At 41.1% G+C, this 20299-nt stretch overlaps 2 protein-coding genes across 7 annotated transcripts in view; both read right to left on the reverse strand.

The window, feature by feature from the left end:
• Positions 1–590, reverse strand: part of LOC306738229 (potassium voltage-gated channel subfamily KQT member 5-like) — a gene marked incomplete at its 3' end in the record, with an annotated part of 100174 nt that extends 99584 nt beyond the window's left edge. Inside the window, exon 1 of the mRNA XM_079220058.1 lies at positions 256–590. Within this exon, the coding sequence (XP_079076184.1) occupies positions 256–584 (329 nt within the window). The 5' untranslated portion in view covers positions 585–590. The remainder of the gene's footprint in view (positions 1–255) is intronic.
• Positions 591–7077: 6487 nt separating this feature from the next.
• Positions 7078–20299, reverse strand: part of rims1b (regulating synaptic membrane exocytosis 1b) — a gene marked incomplete at both ends in the record, with an annotated part of 69741 nt that continues 56519 nt past the window's right edge. For 2 of the 6 annotated variants that reach the window (XM_079219463.1, XM_079219462.1), the window contains 14 exons: positions 7078–7296; positions 7454–7593; positions 7852–7953; positions 8741–8853; positions 9501–9645; positions 11291–11505; positions 14199–14351; positions 14712–14872; positions 15025–15128; positions 16135–16238; positions 16725–16838; positions 17421–17486; positions 19057–19146; positions 19902–20021. In XM_079219463.1, the coding sequence (XP_079075589.1) occupies positions 7078–7296; positions 7454–7593; positions 7852–7953; positions 8741–8853; positions 9501–9645; positions 11291–11505; positions 14199–14351; positions 14712–14872; positions 15025–15128; positions 16135–16238; positions 16725–16838; positions 17421–17486; positions 19057–19146; positions 19902–20021 (1846 nt within the window). Of the gene's footprint in view, positions 7297–7453; positions 7594–7851; positions 7954–8740; positions 8854–9500; positions 9646–11290; positions 11506–14198; positions 14352–14711; positions 14873–15024; positions 15129–16134; positions 16239–16724; positions 16839–17420; positions 17487–17992; positions 18071–19056; positions 19147–19901; positions 20022–20299 lie in introns of all 6 variants that reach the window. The other 4 variants (XM_079219461.1, XM_079219464.1, XM_079219465.1 and 1 more) reach the window with 4 other exon arrangements.

A 20299-nucleotide genomic window follows, 5' to 3' on the forward strand; every position in this document is an offset into this window, starting at 1 on the left:
ACGCCGTACCGTGTTATCACGTGTCACATGTTGGCCATCATGTCGTCTACAAAAGTGGCAAAGTGATATGTAAAATACAAATGTAAAATAACATTCACGCAGCAATCTGTTCCTGGTCGCATTCTGCATTTGTGTCATTTTCAGTGTTTCTGTGCAAAAAAGTGTCCCTGCAGAGTGGAACTGCATCAACAGGTGTGCAACTCCACAACTGAACAACAGGACCACCCTGCATGCAAATGATGAAAATAAACTTACACAAAGGCATGGTAGATGAACGCCCAGGCTCTCGGTCTCTCCAGCACGTTGTACAGGTAGTTTTGGAGCCGCCGGTAGTGCACGTTTCTCCGGCCGCTCTGCGCGCTGTATATGAGCGGCTTCCCCAGGAGGCTCAGCCGGGCTCCCTGCTTCCCCCGCAGGCTCTCAGACCCGGCAGCACCTGCTGACAGCAAACCGTCTCCCGCGTTGTTCATCATCTTTCTACCGGACTCAACATCTTTCAAGCCGTAGTCTTCGGTACGGTGTCCCGGCGACGTCCTCATCCAGAGCCCGGTGCCGCCTTCGTCTCCGCTGTGGTTGCGGGGCATGGCATCACCAACGCAGGCATCAAGAGTGCGGGGGTCTTTCCAAGCATGCGTGTGGTAGAAGCTGTGCCCTGGACTGACACGTGCGAGACGCAGTCTAATAGGCGCAGGGAGCGAAACCGTTGTCAGAGCAAGGCGCTCTCTTTACCGTCACACTTTGACCGCCCTCTTTCCTCTTGCATCAACCTCTTCTCGAGCTATTTACACCACTGCCGCCGCGCGTAAAGGCATCCACGCGCCTGTCCGGTGCACAATGTATAAAAATAAAAAGAGTACAAAAAAACAAGTTTGAGTACAGTTTGTGACCGGTGGAGCTACGTGGAAGATATGTTTAGTATTAATATATGCGCGCTTTACCGCCTGTTGCTTCATTACAAAGCTGCGCTTCCACGGCAGAAGCACATCGGTGCGAGCGAAGGTAAAGAGTTTGATTTGAATCTCACCTCCACCATTACTTAAGAATAAAGCTTTTGCCCTCCAGGATGTGTTTTGTATGTGGTGGTGTTGCGCAAAGGCATAAATGCAAATAAAAACCGTCACTCTTTGTGTCATTTCATTTCCCGAAAAACTTTCAAATTACACCACATTTCTGAAAAGCCTATCCAAGTAACATGGATTCTGATGATTTTTCTACTTGGTCTGCAAGAAAAATAAACCACCAACGACGGCTCACTGAACGTGTTGTGTAACTAACCAACGGTTTCATCAGAGCCTTGCACGCATTGTTTTAGCGGTCCGTCACCTGCTGTCACTATGTTCACCTGCATGTTTGAGATGCTGGATGTCTCATGATTCAGCTATACTATGGGGGTTTATTGGTTAATTAAATAACTAAAACAAAATTCTTGCTTTGTTTTACGATAGTCCAAAGTGAAAGTTAATGTGAGATCAGTTATGCCTGCGCATGGACTTCTCCTTCACAGGCGCACATGTAGGCTACACAGTCTCTTCTACACTCGACGCTTTTTAATCATCGACTGGATGGACTGCAAGTGTTGAGAGTTGATAAATGTATGAATGCATATAATTACATTTGTTCAGGAGGAGGCGCTGTTGCACCTCCATATGGCATGAAGTCACATGACACCACTTCCTTATAAGGGGGATGTTCGCTCTCCCCTCTCTCTCTCTGTTTGTACCTGACTCTCACGGAAGAGCAGCTTGTAGCAAATAAACAATGCCGTGCATTGATGGCTGAAGAGACACACGTCTGAACGTCCGTTCATTCCTCAGAATTATTATTCCGCTGTGCAGGTAGGCAAAAGGTGTAAGCCTACCTGTTAACAGCAAGCATCAAAGCGCGGAATCCTGTTCACCACAGAAAACATGTAACTTATTGCAGGGGAGCTATTGGGCAAAGCGAACAGTAAGTGTGTAACAGACACCTCTGACCACGGAAGTGTGTATTCTCATATTTAGAAGATGTGAGTGTGCAGGACTCTATCTCCGAGCTTTGACTGACTGAACGACTTCCACTGTCTTCCAACAAAACTACGCTACCTAGTGGTGGCTTAGCACTATGCAGCCCTTGAGGACAACAATCTCTGCAGGATTCGGATGCAAATCTTCTTTTTTGCTCTTTAAGTATATGATACTACATGGTAACGGGAAGACCTTCTAGGCACTGAACATCACACAGTTGGATGGAGGTTGCAAGTAATATTGGTGATCTAAGGTGTGTATTTATTCTTGTTGTGCTGAGTGACCATATTATTTGCCTGGGAATTTCTTTCCTCCTCTGCATTTTCAAATACTGCAACCTTTGCACTATTAAAATAAAATAGAAGTAACAATTAAAAACTGATGCAGTGCTGCCGAACATTGTCGAAACCTATAAAACTTGATTCAAGATGTCAATGGATATCCCAAAGTTTCTAAAGATACCAAACACGTCAATTAGACATTTGCTGATGAGACTTTGTGATATGGTTGAAAGTTCTGGAAAAAGTAATTGGTTCTTTGAGTCTGGATTGTTTTGTCAATTGAGGTCTTGGGTTTGTACATTTGACTCCCTGTTAACATCAAATACACAAAGTGGCCACTTTATTGGGTACACTTGTACAATCCATGTAAACCAACACATAACATCCATCTTTACAAAGATAACATTGTCACCCAATGGTGTGTCTAATTTTGTGTCTTTCCATTTAGCATTCATGAGGGGAAGCAGAATATAAGAAACACAAGAGTAGAAACTCAGTGAAATTGTGTTGATCTGAAAAAAAGAAACAAAACTGCTCAAATGTACTAACTACATGCTAAAGTAGGACTCAGCCTTTCCTTTCGTTCCTCTTGAGATAAAGCTGCGGTGAGCTTGCAAACGGTGCAGTTATCATCTAATCTGTTCATGTGATGAGTTGGCTTTCTGCAACCAGCGCATGTCCCCTTTCATACATTTTCAACAAGTAAAGACATTAGAATTGAGAAATACAGCCTTGCGTTGAACACTTCTCAAAGTAAAAAGTATTTTTCATGATTTGGCTCACGTGCTTTTTCATCAAAGTTTTTGTTTGTTTACTTTTCTTTTGAAAGGTCATCTCGTTGGATAATATTACAAATTAAGTTCTAGTCATGGTCCCCATTGCCATCAATGTGTGTGACCTTTAGCCTGATTAGAAAGATTAACCCATTTCGTGGGAGCAGCATGGAAATTTCATCATGGCCTCTGACATGTATGATCTGTGGTTCTCTTTTCCACCATATTCCATCCATGCTTTGTACATGGAGGTCGTGACCCCTGATGCTGGGACAGGGTTGAAAACCGGGAGACCGGCTGGCATGGCATGTTCATCGAGATTGCATGCAGATGTTGTTTCGGGGGGGCCCTCTGCTTATTTAACGAGAGGATGTGGAACATAAATCTCCCAAGCCCTCTGCTGCACAGTATTATATGTGAGGTCACACAAGAGGCCTCTTTAGTTCAACTTCCTCTTCATTGAGACGCACTGTAGCAGCACCCATGGCATAGAGTTTTGGTGTTATATTATAGTAATACATGGCTGTCATGTGCTTTATTCAATAACGACTAGATAATAATATAATATTTACAATGGACTAATAAAACTAATGTGTTCTTCTTTTTCTCATCCAGAGAGCCATGCATTTTCTATTTCCACTTATTACCAGCCCTTCAAACACATTTTCAAATACACTTAAATAGGATATACAAATAGAGTATTAATTAACCCGCTGACATTGTTAGCCAATTGTACTGTAATGGATACATTAGGCCTAATAGACACATGGTGGGGCTCTTTAACTGGTACTTTTGCTGCCACAGGGTTGCAGCCATCCATCAGGGTCCAAAAGGAGATGGAGGAGCGTCCGTTGAACAGGTGGCTGTCGCAGCGCTGGTACCCTGTTGCTACCGCTGATCGACACAAGGGTGATGAGAGCGCTGAAAGTGAACCAAAACAATACAAATGCAGGCTGTAACTCAAAGCCCGGTTCAAGTAAAGTGATAAATGTAAAATCTATGGTATGTCTTGCTTTTATCAAAATAATAAAAAAGCATACTTGTCTACATATTTGGAAACTACAGCTGGTACATAAATGTAGCAGAATAAAGAGTACAAGATTTGCTTTTGAAATGTAATGAGTGAAACTTTTTCATAATCTAATATAATAACCAAATAACGTTTTGTCTGGCTTATTTGTAGTTTTTAGAGTTGACCATTTATTTTCACATTTGCCGACAAGGACTGGTTTTATGTGAAATGGAATATGTGATGTAGAGCTATTCATCTTATTCATGTTTCTTATATACCTCAGTTAAGTGAGTTGCTGCTTTGCTGTGACAAGTGAAGCATTGACTATGGACATTTATGGGACTAAGGAAAATATTAACTTTCCAACAAACATGGCAGCATTTCCCATTTTTAAATAAGTTTTTCACTTTGACCTTTTAACATTATGTCAAACTTAAATGGAGGCTGAGAAAATAAAACGGTAAAAAAACATGTTTTCAAGCATCGGGATTTGAGGGGGACATTGATGACGAAGACGAGTTGAGAGGCAGTTTTCTTCCACACATTCTTTTTATTTGTAAATAATAAAAATGAACTTTTTTTTAAATATAAAACATACACATCATTTGAGCCACATCTGTTATACAAACAAGTAATGTTGCAGTGAATGCTTTACTTTTTTCTAATTCTCTTTTTGTTTCAGTGGAACACAGAAGTTGTAAACAATCAGCAATTTTTTTCCTGTTAATACTGACAAAGAAAGAAAAAAATGAAAAAAAACAGCTTCATCGGACGATGAAGAGAAAAGTCAACTGTTCTGAACATGGCCGGGGGGTTCAGACATTGGGTTTGAAGCACAAAGTGTTCAGACGACGACTTTTAGAGTAGTGATACACCTGTAGTTTTTGCGGCCAGTTTGTGGCCGAAGTCCATCGTCTGGTTTTGTCCCACTGCATGGTCCCTAATGACGTATTAGTTGCTCCTCATTATATGACTTGGCCCCTTTGCAAATATCACTGAACCCAAGGAAATCCCAGTGAATGGCTGTTGAGTATTTACAGTGTGTGACTCTCTGTGCATCTGCATTTATTCGTTATATAACTTAACAGTTCATGTGTTAGCATATCTGAAATCATTATGTTGAAACATAATTCATATTTCCGTATAAGTGGATCTGATTTATAGATATATATTTATACATCATCTCAGCCCCTTGGAGGTATACTCTGATGTGGAATAACAGTAGGAGGGGCTGTGAGGTCTGCTCAGTTCTACTGTACAGTACTGTGCATCTACCAGAGGGTCGAGGAAAGACATCACCGTAATCGTGGGATTTAGTTTGAGAGACATTCAGCACCGGACTGAGGGATGTGGAATTGACTGCAGTTGTGTTCAAATGTCTTTGTGTAATGGGAATGGCTTCGGTTTCTTGGTTTTATCTCTTTAATATTCAAGTACGAGCAAACTGTACAACTGCATGCAACATACAAGCGGCCCTACAGTATGTGGAACTAACACACGTATCTAGTTCAGCATCTTTTTTTCTGTATCTGTTTTGTTTTACAAAAATGTGCATGCAGCTTGGAACAGGTTCCAAAGTCATGCTGGCCCTGCCCTTCTCCTGCTGGGAGGAGTCTGCGGGCCGAACAGCGGATGAGCATTGGTCATGGTGTCCCGACAGATCGGTCTGATTGGTTACTTTCACATTCACAGAGATGCACAAGCAAAAATGTGTGTGATTCTTATTTTTCAATTTGTTTGTCTGTTTCCTAACAACTTGACAAAGCAATGAATGGCGGGATTGTTGCTTTTTCTCTCTCTTTTTTTAACTACACTTTTTATTTTTCTTCAAAAAGTTAAACTTTTTGTTGTAAAAAATCAAGCTCTTGTGCTTTTCTTTAAATTTCTAAATAATATAAATTAAGGGTTGGATAAAAACGTGCTGGGGTGAGGGAATGCACTCCTCAAAAAATGTGAAAATTAGACGGACCTTGCTCTTGCATTTACTTTTTTCTTATTTTTTACAGTGATGTTGAACCCTTGTGATATTTCAAAGTGACATACATTTTATTTATTGGTCAACCTCCTGGGAGGCTTAATATACATCTATACAAAGACGACTGGCCTGGACAGTTGCCAGCGGTGAAACAAGGAAAACAACGCTGCACGCTAATCTCACTGTCAAGTGTAAAAATCTAAGCTGTGTCGTCATCACTAGTCCCCCCCTGCATAACACTTGCAGACATTTAATATTTTTTTTTATCTCTTGTGTTTAGTTTTTTCTCTCCATGCACACACCAGACTGACAACATTATCATGAGCATTTCACATACTGTAAAAACATTTTGTGCCGGTAGTAACAAAGGGAAAAGAAATGGACAAGAAAGCAACCACGCTAAAACAGTGTGGGTTCAGAGCAGCCATGGTAAACATACTGAAAAGAGGATTTTTCAACAGAGAGAGGGACCAATGATGCGGCTCCATGGTCTAGGCACCAGAAGAAGGCCCTGTGCTTCCAGACTGAATACCCACCCGCAAGCGCCCTGCCTGGAAGCAGGAGTGCCAGCAGTCTGTTGGGGTTCTGGGGGAGGCCACTGCAGAAAGACTGCACCACCTGCAGGTGTGGAGAGTGATTACCTCTGTCTCGAGTCCATACATTCCGATGCTTAACATACATTTCTTTGCTATTGTTGATTCAGTTAAAAATCACCCTGCTTCATTTGATCCTCTGTCGTCTCCCTTCTCGAGAGCTACTTGTTGTCTATCGACAGCCCAGCTTCTTCAGCATACACAGAGAAAAACGATGAGATTTTCTTAATGGATATGAAACACTGAAATGTGGCGCTCCCTACAACAGACAAAATTAACCACGACAGGAGTGATTGTCAGATCTCAACAAAGTTTTCTGGTTGTGATTCTTTTGATTGTTGTTGTTCTACATTTCCGCCATCTTTTTGTTTTTGTTTGTTTCTCTCTACAGTAAGTTTCATGAGTTTGTTACTTGTCAAGCGCGTAGAGCTGTTGGTCCACTAGGATCGGACTCCAGGAGGTCCAGAGGAGCTGTCGAGTGACGACTGGGAAGCCCGTCGCGTTAGGGAGGCAAGTGTCGGATCCACCAAGGATGACGGGGGGAACAACTTGTACCAGCCAATGACTGTGCTTGATAAATCCAACTCCTCCAATAGGATTTGTGCAACTCCCATGAAGCTTTTATGGTCCATGCGGCCATAGTCGCCCCATACAATCACCTTAAGAAAAAAAATGTCTGTCAAATTACACAGCAGCCTAATTCCTCCTACTATAGCATATTTAATCATCATGAATTTGGAATAAAACTAAAAAAATGTAAATGTAAATGTATAAAAATGTAACTTTGTGATAAAGAGAAATATGGTGAGGGCTCACCTGTAAGACTTTACCCTGTGGGCTTTCCTCGAATAGCAGTGCTTGCTGGTACAGTGGGTCAAGTGTTTTCCGTGCAATTTTGGTTTTCTTTTTGGCTACGTACGCTCCATTATTTAGCAGATAGACCTTGACATATGGAGCTGAAGGCAGAGACAAAGCAATAAAAAAGCCATTAGTGAGGAACACAGCGACTCTCCAATATATTCTAGGTCAGATCTCACAACTGGTTGCATCTTTATGGGAGTACAGAGCAAGCTTTGGCTGGGTGCATCTACTGGATTTCAAGGATTGTATAGTGCATATACTATATCCTAATGTAAAGAGTGCATGATTGATATATTGAGAGGGAGGGAGTGATTAGTTGCTTTTTGGTCTCCCAAGGATGGTCAGGTTCTCACCAGGGAGGGATTTGGATCCTGGCTTTTGTACGAGTCCTCGAGCCCTGATAACTTCGACCTCCAGCTGACCCTTTTTCTCCATCATACCAATCTGGATGTCACCTGGGAAGCACAGAAAAGTGAAAAGAAGATTGTTGTCATACGAAAGCAAGAGATCAATATCAGCCGCAAATAGAACATGAAGTCAGAACAAATAAACAACACTTGTGGTAGTGATTGCACAAACATGTGAGAAGGGATCTTTCATTAACACAGATGAGAGCAAAAATATTATACAATGTTAGTATATTGCATACTTAATATTTGATAATATTGCACTATATTATTACATTATATACTATACTTGATTATAATATTACTATAATAATGTAGTTACATATTAATAATGATCATATCATATTCAATTATATTGTACCTTTGCAGTTTATAGTTTATAGTTACATATACATATAATATAACATTACGTTAAATAAACAGCATAATTCATTTAATTTGATCTAATATCATGTGTTATTATTATTATTGTTGTTGTTGTTATTATTATAATATTTGAATTCTCTCCGATTTCCTCCCCATGGATCAAAAAGCTAGCACACAGTGAAACAGTCTTAACTTCAAACAAATACAGTAAGTAATGTTCTAATAAAGAAATGACTGTGTAAATAATGAGAATATACAATAAAAAATAAAAGCAATATATGTATACTAAAAATATTATTATAAATATATATTATAATTGCAAAAGATTAGGATTAATTAACTGAAAGAAAAAATGAGAAATTAATACAAAAAAAACATATACAAACAAACACATGAGAGCAAAGTAAAATACAAAATACAAAATAAAAAAAGTCAGAGGAGATCGAGAGCAGTGTCATCAGTAGATTACCTATTGCAGGAGTAGCCAGCGTTTGTCTTCCCACTAACTGAGCCGGTCCCAAGCCATCCAGGAAATCACTGAACTGACTGCTGGCCCCCACATTGACTCCAGAGAAGATCAAACTAACACAGGAAGAACATAAACATGAAATAATTAGCACAATACAATGAACAATTATCCCCACACAGTCAAAATACTTTAAGAATTCAGAACTAATTATGCTGCTTTCAGGAGAACCCTTGTTCTTCCAGTCATTATTTCAAGCATGAAAAACATCTCAGAAATTGCCCAAGCAAGAGAATCCATCACAGAAAACACCGGGCCTTAATTTGATTCACTCAAAATACGCGTTTTATCTTTGCCTCAGTGAGCCAGGTGCTTTTTTCACGTGCTCATTATATTACACTCTGTTTACTGTCAGTAGCCTGACACATACATGCCAAGATTTGTAAGTGTACGCCTGGATTAATCCAGAGCATGTTGGCATACAAACTTCCCTGTCACATCCACGCCATTTTATTCAGGGTGGTTTAGTTGGGTGTGACAGCAGCTACAGTAGCTTTAACAATGTAGCATTTGTTGTTTGAAACCATTAAAAAAGAATATATAAACATTGCAGCCTGAAAACACAGGTGGACATGTAAAGTAGATATCGATAGAATTAAACTATCATTTGGATTTCTCCTGTAAGAGAGAAAACAATAATAAGTGATGGAATTTGGTATAGTATGAGTAGATGGTTGATTAAAGAAGGAAGCGGTTTACTGACTTCCCCTCAGAGTTGTAGCTGTTCATGCTGCCATTGTTGGACTCTCTGCTGGGCTGGCGGCTCATGTTCCTGGTCAGCTCTACTGCCATGCCGGTCTCTGTGCTCCTTTGGATAGGTGCACCCTTCTCCTTCTTACTCTTCCCCTCTGGATAAAAGAATACAGACAGGATTCAACACAATGTTGTAGTTGGAGGTATTTTGTCTCATGCTCATTCAGTTTACAGTAGAAGGAGGGTACATGAAGGTACAAATAAGTTCAAACTTCAACCTGAATACAAACTAGAGGCTTATTATAATAATATATATATATATATATATATATATATATATATATATATATAATTTCTGAGCCTCCCATCATCCCTTGCGTATTCTTAGCATGAGATTAATTTATACATCCTTGAGCATAAATTCCGTACCTGCTTTTTCTCTCATCTATCATGAACAAGAAAGTTTTTGTTTAATTAAGGTTTATCTCTGCACTAGCTGTACTTCCTCTCTCTCCTCTCAACATCAGGAAGAGAGGCCCCTTTAGGCCTAATGTTCTGTAAAAGCTTTTTATGTCCACTACAAAGAAGGAGGACTACAGTGTTTGGCTTTCATCATGAGATTTACTCCCCCTCCCCCTCTGTGGTTAAAGTGCATGCTGGAGTCAGACCAGCCAGACACTGTTGTTTGACTGGGAGCTAAGCTGCTCAGCCACAATGTTCTGAAACATATTATTTGGTTGTTTTTCAAGGGCAGTATAGGTTTGGCCTGTACACAACAAAAGGACACTTGCAATTTGTGGTGCTTCGGTACATTCTGCTCCTAAGGACACTACTTTCATTGCAGAGAGATCACATGTTGTGTACTTTAAGTAAGTAAATGCTTTTGGGTTTAAACATAGCATGACATTTGTGCTGGGCCTTTAAGTGTGTTTATGTAAGGTGTATCCATCAGTCATCCTCAAATTGTTCCAGCACCTGTAAACTTTCAAAGACATTTAATCTCTGCTCTGGTTGCCATGTTAAAAATAACCAATGTACTCTAACGTACACTCCAGTGAACTTGGCAAAAAGTCTAGGGGCTCAAAAGAAACACTTAAAAAAAAAAGGTACAAATCTGTGCAGCAAAGGCCGGGATATACTAATTCATAGGATTTAGTTTGGTTATGCTTAAAACTCATTTCAAAGCAACTTTCACGTGCAGATGAGACAGCTAGTAGTTACCTTACATTAACACCAGCTGCCCACCTCTTTTGTCTGTGCTTTAGATTTTGGGAATGCCTTAGTGGCCAAGGGCTTGAGAAGCCAAACATTGACCCGAATGTCCCCAGTTTGCATCAAAAAAAGGGTAGAATTTAATTCCCCATCTATTTACTCACCTGGTTTTCTGTTATGTGTCTACTTTTGACTTACAATAAAAGCATAAAATGTCCCCAGCTAGATGAACTTGTCTCGTGGTCTTCTAGTCAGTCGTTTGAAATCCCTGCTGTATTATGTAATAACACAGATATGTCTAAATGGAAGTTTTGAAGAATTGGGTGTGATGGGCCTTTCATTCAAGCAAATGTGGCCACAGATAAACCCCTTTTTGGGCCTAAATTGGATCTCAATTACTTTTAAACTCGTCACTCAGACTCATACAGGTCAACATAGCTGTTGTAATCCCAAGATATAAAAAGAAAAGTCCTTTCCGATAAATTAAATATTTGAAATTTTTTTGTAAATGTGCCACATTCATACCACAAATAACTAGTGGGATATACAGTTAGCAGTGCCTATTTCAGGGTTGCCATGGTAACTCACCTGGGCCGCTGATCTGTGAAGTGCTGCGACTACGACGGTTGCCAACGATGGCCACCACCCGCGCGCTGAGGCTGGAGCGTCTCTTCTTACTGCCCCCACCCACCGTGCCCAGCGCTGTGTCTGATTGGCTGCCGTCGGTGCGCTCCTGGGTGTAGATCTCGCCGCTTACGCTGGAGCTCTTCAGCATGCTGCGGCCCACTGATCGCATCTGCCGACTGGAGAGAGAAGATGCCGAGTGACACTGTGACCTGGTGTCAAGGAGAAGAGCTGTTATCAAGGTCTCTGTAACTTCTTATATACTGTACCTTCAAAAACAGGAGGGTTGACAAGAAGTGAAACATGATTGTAATATTTTAAACAACTACCTGTTGTTGAGGAGGGATGTTTAATCACACAACATGTGAATCAAATAACAGTATACACCTGGGATCCTAAATAAGGTAAATGATGATGACATATCCTACCAAATTACAAAGAATTTAAAATATTTGCTTGTTTGATGCAACACAATTGTGCTCTATAGAAAAAGAGAGAGCAACCAGGTTATGGTTAAATGTTCTCGCAGTCCAAAGCTGATAATCATATCATGTATTAAAGTGAATTCTTCTCAAACGAGCCACTACACGTGGACAGAAGCTGCCCAGCGATCGATGCCGCCTGGGAGGGGTTCGGATGAGCCACCGCATGTCCATCCCCTCAGACGGGGTCAAAGTGCTGCAGGAGAGCCCAGCTATGCTGCCCCTATCACCCATAGCGCCTACTCCCAGAGGGCCCCTAACAGCCACAGTCCAGTGGGCCAGGGGATCCAGAGAACGACTGGAAAGGGGGAGGGTGGTTTGAGGCCTCTCAGCCGCTCCTTGCAGGGGGGTTAGGGAAGGGCGTGCAGCAAAGGGAGAGGATGGGAGGGGAGGATCCAGGTCTGGAGGGTGGAGGGGGTCCTGGCAGTCACAACACGGGATGCATGCAAGGAGGAATCTGAGACATGCAGAGGGAATTGCACAAACATAGAAAACAAGGGCCAAATATAACAAAAATGACAAACAATATTGTACAAAATGAAAATGGATATGATACTACAACAAATACTAAGTATATGCAAACCGATACAATGACAGGCAGAAAACCTGAAGATTCATTCTCCTCGATTTGAGCAAAAGAGCGAACATGAGCACCGTCCAAGGAATTATATGAAATTGATAAGGAGCAGTAGATAAAAAATGTAGGCGTATCAAGCAGGGGAACAGGTTGAAGAACAATAATAATAGTAATACATGAAGACGTAAGAAGGGTATAACTATTTTCATTCATCTGTATATACTCAGTCACTTCCATTATCAAACTGGCCTGAAGCAAAGGTAAGTATCCGCAGAATATAGATATTAATATTCTACTCTGAGTGAAAAATGACCCGAGGCCAGCTATCCTTGTTCATTGCTGGTTACCAATTCCTCCCTCAAAACAAACCCCTTGTCTGAATTATAAATCAACCACATTAGTCCCTTTTTATAAATGGTTTTACTGTTTGTGTAATGACCGCCTTAAAAAACAGGGTTATCTTCGGGCATCCTCATACTTTTGGCCATATGTTTGTGATAGGGCTTGATTGTTTTTGATTGATTTTGTATTGAAATATTAACATAAAGAACATTTTTTTTAACACTAACAAAGACTCTCTCTCTCTCTCTCTCTCTCTCTGCCCCTCTAGAAAGTGTGTCAAAGGCTGGGGGGCGGTGCTTTTATAACGCTCTATTTGAATTGATCTGTGCTAAGGCCATTAAGACTGGGCCTCCTCTGTCTTCTCCTCCCAGACCTTAATACATTAGCCAGCTAATAAGTTGCACTACATCAACACTTGGACACTGACAACCACTGGGATAGGGTCGTTTGTCCCTGTCAAGCACACTGCTACTGGTCAGCAGGGTTGTGTGTGTGTGTGTGTGTGTGTGTGTGTGTGTGTGTGTGTGTGTGTGTGTGTGTGTGTGTGTGTGTGTGTGTGTGCATTTGTGTGTGAGAGAACACAGGGATCTTTTGTGAGTTTGTATTTATAACTACCTTTTAATTATTTATTCAAGCTCAGTTTGCCTTTTATTTTTGCAAGTTTTTCGCTTCAGTTTAGGTGTTATTTCATTTTGAATTATAGTTTTATATTTTGGTTTACGATTTTTAAAGGTATGACCTTTATAAAAGCTACATACATTTATTGTTATATTCCTCGACAAAGTTGAGATACTTTTAGATTTATTCATTACATTTAGCTAACGCTTTTATCCAAAGCGACTCTATACACCGTAGACACAGCAACGGGGAGCAATTAGGGGTTAAGTGTCTTGCTCAAGGACACATGGACTAGCAGAGCTGGGGTTTGAACCACCAATCCTCTGATTGAATGTAGGGCATGCTAACCACTTAGCCACAGTCACCCCTTATTCTGCATGCAGATTGAAAATAGTTTTCATTTAATCTCTGAGAGCAAACAACAACAACACATGCTATAACACTGCTGTATGGTGGGATGCATGACTAACAAGGTAAAGAAATGTTGGACACTGGGTCCAACATTTAAGGAATTAAGGATTTAATTTAATATTAAGGAAATGCTTCCATTCAACCAGATATCCTCATGTTTATACCTGAAGGGACAACATCTTTCAACTGCAAGATCCAAGTTCAACCTCAGTGTCAGGGAACAAGATGACAAGTTCAAGCTGACCTCCCTCTGTAGTAAGAGTTCAATAAGGAATTGTCTATAATTGCTGTCATTACAAAATGTCCCTTTTATTCTGTCGTTTAAAAAAAAAGGGGGATTTAGGGACTCTATATTGGGGATCCAGATCAGGTTGTTCAGTGAGAAGATGGATCGTCTGCCATCATCAGTGAATTCCTCATTTTCCAAACTATTGATCTTTACCTGGACTCCGTCGTGTCTCCAGCTACAGTGTGTCTCCTGCGCTTCAACTCATCAGAGAACCGTCTCTCTCCTGCAGCATTCGTCTTCTCCTCCTCTCCATTCACCCCCCACGAGATCCTCCTGTCCCTCCTCTCCTCCTCTAATGACTTGGATCTGAGTTCAGTTTGTTTCGATTTCCACCATTCAGCGTGTGTGTGTGTGTGTGTGTGTGTGTGTGTGTGTGTGTGTGTGTGTGTGTGTGTGTGTGTGTGTGTGTGTGTGTGTGAGTAGAGAGGAGATAGAGCATGCAGAAGGACAAAGACATGCAGCAGTTGGCATGCAGAAATAAAACAGAAAGACACACAGTGATTAGCATGCGTATAACAGAACCCCCAATCACCCATATATTTAGGCTTATTTAAAAAATAAGATGATTTTATGTGGATGGATGGGTGTAATTAAAATAGGATGGAGTCAAATCAACACCTTTAACATCTTAACTGAACATATGACCAGTAACAAATGAGGACTGACCTGAGTCGTCCTCCGGGTCGTTCTGATTGGATAGACATGTAGCTGGTGCTACTGAGACGGGAGGCACTGCTGGCACGGGAAAGGGCCGACGCATCGCTCATATCGCTGTCTGACGATCTGGCCGACATATTGTCGCTGCTACGCCTCTGTTCTGCGTACATCTACGGACAGAGATGAAAGGGACGGGGGAGAGAAATGATGATTCTACACAAATTGAGGACAGAAAAATAGACGTAGAGTATATACAGTATCATTTATCAAGTGCAGAAGGCAGAGGGGAGGATCTGAAGAACTAGGAAACTCAGATGCTGACCTCCCGTTTGGTCTTGAGGTCCGTCTCAGGGTCGTGGGAGGCTGAAGGCCGGTAGGAATGTACTTTCATCTGCAGCTTCCGGGCTCGCTCCTCTACTGCGAGGGCTGAGACAAAAGAAACAAAAAACGAGAAAGATAAAAAGAAAAACAAGGGAGAATAAATCAGAAACAGCAGTGTGTTTCCAATCAGAGAGACCTTGAAGATGCAGGATCTGGTTTCTGACACTAGATGGAGCATGATGTGCGCTGATGACGCTCAAGTGACCTCATGACAGAAAATCTGACAGACATGCTCACATTCAACCTAGGAGCAAGAATGTTAAATCATAAGACAATGACAACTGCCTGCTAAGTCAGCTATTCAACAAAGCTATACAAAATATTTTAAAATGCTGTTTCAAACAGGACTTCTTAGAATGATTTGGGAGTGATCAATATGGTGTGCGTGGATATATATATATATATATACATATATATATATATATATATATATATATATATATATATATATATATATATATATATATATATATATATATATATATGTATATATATATATCTCCACACACACGTAAAATAAATACGTACTATTGTTACGTAAGTGGGGTCATAAGTCAACGTTTCACACACGACATGAACAGCGGTCCCTTGGTTGAAAGTCCTGTGTTTATTTGACCCATCCTACCCCTGCCCACCATATGCTGACTTTCTGAATGATTTGTTTTTCAAGATCACTTCAATTTCGCTCACGGCCTTGTCAGTATTTTTGTATTTATTTTGGGTGTCAGTATTCCAGCATTCACATACACTGCAACAGGAAATAAACAGGCACACATTTTTTATGTTTAGGTTCAAAACTGTGAAATGGTCGATAGGCTGGCCTACCCTAATCTGATTGGAGGAGCTTGTCAATTTACTCAAGGAGAAAATAAAACCTCTTTCCTACTGTTTTTGGGAAAGATTAAGTAAAACAAAAACGGAGACCTAAATGCATTTTTTTTGTGACTAAGATGACATTATAATGTTATATACTAAGTTGACCCATTAAACATTACTTTATTGTGACCCTCAGACTTTTCAAATCAAACCTACATCGTTGCGGACAACATACCTTGCTCTATACTGCTGCTTTTTGCAGGGAGCTGAGGAAGCTGCCTGCCCCTGCGACCTGATGAGGTCCCCGTTGGAGAAGAGGGGCTGCCATGAGGGTGTGCTCTGAGAGACAGGAACATAAAGACACAAAGAGATAGGAGAGGAGGTATAAACACATCATCATAACTATGTTCATCACTAATTGAAGTAAGGCACAAAACTGAATCACAGAGACAATACACTGATGCTCAGTTGTGAAGGTCAAAGGCCAAGAGGAATAGATCAGAATAAGTGAAGGAGCAGGAGAACTAAAGGAAGTGGCACTGAGTGTGTTTACAGACAGTATGCACATTATCTCAGTATTTCTATATATCCCAGTTACTATACTGCACTATACAAAACAATAAGCACACTGTTGAACAGCATAATATATTTACATGACTACCTCAGCTAACATGGTTGTTATAGTTATTTTTTGGAATTAAGTTTAACATGATTTTGGAGATATTTGCATGTGATTCTTGTGCATACAGTACTACCACACTCAGTGTAACAGAGAGGAAATCAGCACAAGAGGAGTGGAGGCGTAGTGCTGGCTGGAGCATGCACCTGTCTAGCCGTGGTGAGTTTGGGCAGGACCCAGCCAAGGCTGTCTGGCCAAAGGGCCTCAGCGGGCCCCCTCTCCCCCTATTGCCTCTCAGGATAGAAGTGGGCTGGATACGACTGCCATCAGCAAATAAAAAGAAATTAAAATATAAAACCTCATAAATACAGCAAAATTAAATAAAATTAAACTAATACAACCCTGTTTTCGGGACTCTTTGTGCTATTTAGACTGTGCAGAGGTTCATAATGCTAAATTAAACAGAGTTTTAAAACAACAAAAATGTTTTCCGTCCACGATCAGTGTGGACATGGCCTTAGTCACCATGCTGAGAGCCGTGTGGAGGCAATCCCTCAATCATAGATATATGCTCAGAATTTTTAATTTAGCACCTTTAATTCGTACTCTATTTGTAACAAATTAATGGTAATATTGAATATTGAATCAGAAGAGGATTATTCTCCATTATGTTTCCAATGTGATTCTGCATGTTGTTGAGAGGGAGCTTTTGTGATTTTCAGCTAGCATTCAAGGCTACATACTGCAGAAGCCGGTACTTAAAAGAAAAATCAATAACCAGTCAATTACAACCACCAGTCCCAGACGGTAGAAATCATCCCTCCAGCGAGAAGAGAAAAAGCAGCAGAAAAAGCAACAAATAAGGTGAGTCAGTGAGTGAGTGAATGAATGAATGATCTTACCTGTCCCCCTCCAGGCTTCTTTTGCTGCCCCTTTGACAGTTTGGACTGGATGGATTGCTATACTGCCTGTTTTGGCCAACAGCAACCACAGAGAAAGAGAGAGGAACAAAACAAAACACACAATATGGAGAGTGACGACCCACAGAATGGCAAAACTGAATACTGACTGATGGGTTGGATACAATGTAAAAGGCACACGCTGAGATGTTATGGGTTGGTTTTTGTGGTTGGTAAAAGCAATAGAGATGAGAATTGCACATTCCATAAACGTTTTTCCGACCAATAACAGAGTTACAGAAAAGAAAGTGCTTTCAAGCCAGAGAAGTGGGGGAAATATAGAACGGGCGCTCAGCAGAAAGGGCAGGTGGAGCAGAATAAAAGAGGGATTACACAGCTTCAGACCACAAATATTTAAAGGGGAAAGGGAAAGACAAGATCTGTGCAACGCTATCATTTTAGATTGAGCACGAGGCTACAGGATGGGCTTTGAAGGTACAAGCAAGCAGAGCTGCAGAGCTGTAGCGTAATGTTTTAAAAGTTAGGGACAGCAGGAGGGAGAAGGCCTGGTATACCTGTCTTCCTCAGGGGCCACATGTTCTACTAAGATCCTGGGGCTTGGGGGAGTCTTGCGGGGCAAAGAGTTGGAGCACCTAGAGGGGCGGAAGGGTGGAGGAGGAGCATCCCAAAATAGGAACACCAGGAGAGGTTGTTAGTGAGTAAAGGTCAAGGTTTTGAAACTGGGAATTCTCTTAAGCACTTACTGTACAAAGCAACCCTGTGTCTTGAAAATGACGTTCCGACATAACATAACTTCATTATCAATTACGTTTCGAGGGAAACGTAATATCTCCTCCTGGATTACAGTCACAGTATTTAAAACGTGGTTAAAGTTGGAAATTGAAACAAAACAACTTTTTAGACAAACAAGGTTTAGTAAAAGAGCATGGTTTGGGATTAAATAAATATGCCTGTTATGTAACTAAAGTTATGTACACAAGTTAAGTTATATACGTTACTGAAGTGAATTCACACGAGCCATGTCAAAAACAAACGTAATCCAGAAGAAAATATGTCTCCTTTGACAGGTAATTGACAATATTGAACTAAATTGTATCTCTTTCTTGCTGAGAGTCAGATGTGATGATCGGCAGAAAACAGTTATCTTAGCATAACATTTTTAAAAGCAGAGCCAGGCTCACTGTTACTTTGTGCCCAGCTAAGATAACTGTCTTCTAGCTGCAGCTTTACCGTACAAACATCTTCTCATCTAACTCTACATGCATTTGTTGGCTCTATAACCTACACTGTCATTTTTTTTAGACTGCCTCTGTCCAGAACTGAAATGAAATGATTTTCCAAATTCAAACAGCAGGTAGATGTTTTTCCTATGGAAGTGTGCAATGCAAATTCCTTCATGTATGAACGGGACACATGAAATGAACTGGCGTGAAGACATGCAGCATCCTAAACCCCAAATCTGTAATGGTTCAATCAGTCCAGAAAGACTCATCTGTAAAAACATTTCAGCAGAGTTTATAATCCCTGTTTCTGTATTTATCTTTTATCAGAATCTTGTGCAAATTAAATTCACTTGATTCATGACCTGCATTCAAAACGTGTGGATTTATTTTTATACCTGTCTCTGTCAGGGGAGTGAAAGTTGTTGTCTGGTCTCAGACAAGTGGTGCTGGCACTCCTCACTCTGTCCAACGGCGGCTGCAGGTCGCTGCACCACCACAACATGGCAGCAGAGAGAGAGTAAGAAGAGGAAGGAATAGAGATGGAAGACGAAATGTATAAGGAAAGAGGGTGGGAGCAGAGGTGTCAGGAAGAATGGATTGTGAATAATGTGAGAGAACAAAAAGGGTGATGAGTGGGAAGTAGACCAAAGAAAATGCAGAGAAAGTGAGAATAAAGAGGATAATGTGAAGAAAAGTTCAGAAAAAGAGGCAGAAAGGAAATGGAGGGAGAGACACAGAGAGAATAAGGAAGGCCATCAGACAGTGCAGTAACATGTAATGGCTCTGACGCTCCATTTATCATATCCAGTCATTCCTTGCGGCCATACTCTGAGAGACCACTCAGATGGAAGGTTGGTGAGTTGCTATGGGAACCAGGTTTAAGTGGGAGAGGGGCCTGCTCGTAAGTGTGTGAGGGGGTGAATGAGCGAGGAGGAGAGAGCCAGCCAGCATTCATGTTTACTCTCGGCTACGTTTGCCACGCCATGCTGCACTGTGACAACAGTTACTCTCAGCAGATGTTTGGCTCTGTGTCATCGCATGACATTGCACATAATGTTTTCAGGCCAAATGCCTTACACTCACAAGGGCTTAGGGTTTAGTGTTTGTTTAATGCTCTGCACGGACATGCTTAAGTCTCTGCTATGCATTGTCATCCACCCAAAAAACGGAGAAAGATAAGGCTCTGGGGTGGAGGGAGGATGAGCGGGGGACATGGTGAGTGAAGTGGGTGTGTTCTTACCTAACCGTGACCTCATCAGTGAACCTGAGTACACGGTGAGTAAGGATGCTACGAGGCATGGTGCTGCCCCCTTCCTGCCTGAGGGGCGGCTTTCTCTTTAGGCATGCAGGGAGGGTGGAGCTGTGTGCCAGAGCACCGCCCACAAGAGGTGGGGAAAGACCCGCGTGCAAAGGAAAGCAAAGGAAAACAAAAATGACACATGCAACTGACAGAAATATGCAGAGGCAAAGTAAGTGGAGGGAAAGATAGCACAAGCATGAAACTATCCAGGCTTCTTGCAAATGATAGGGAGATACAAAGTAGCACCATTCACATAATCACATTATGGTGCAACAATAAATATGTTTTCTTCTCAACTCCGAGTTTAAAAACATAGAAGGTTGGATAGCTTTCGATTA

The sequence above is a fragment of the Taurulus bubalis genome, assembly GCF_910589615.1.
Source record: "Taurulus bubalis genome assembly, chromosome: 6".
Classification (NCBI taxonomy): Eukaryota; Metazoa; Chordata; class Actinopteri; order Perciformes; family Cottidae; genus Taurulus; species Taurulus bubalis.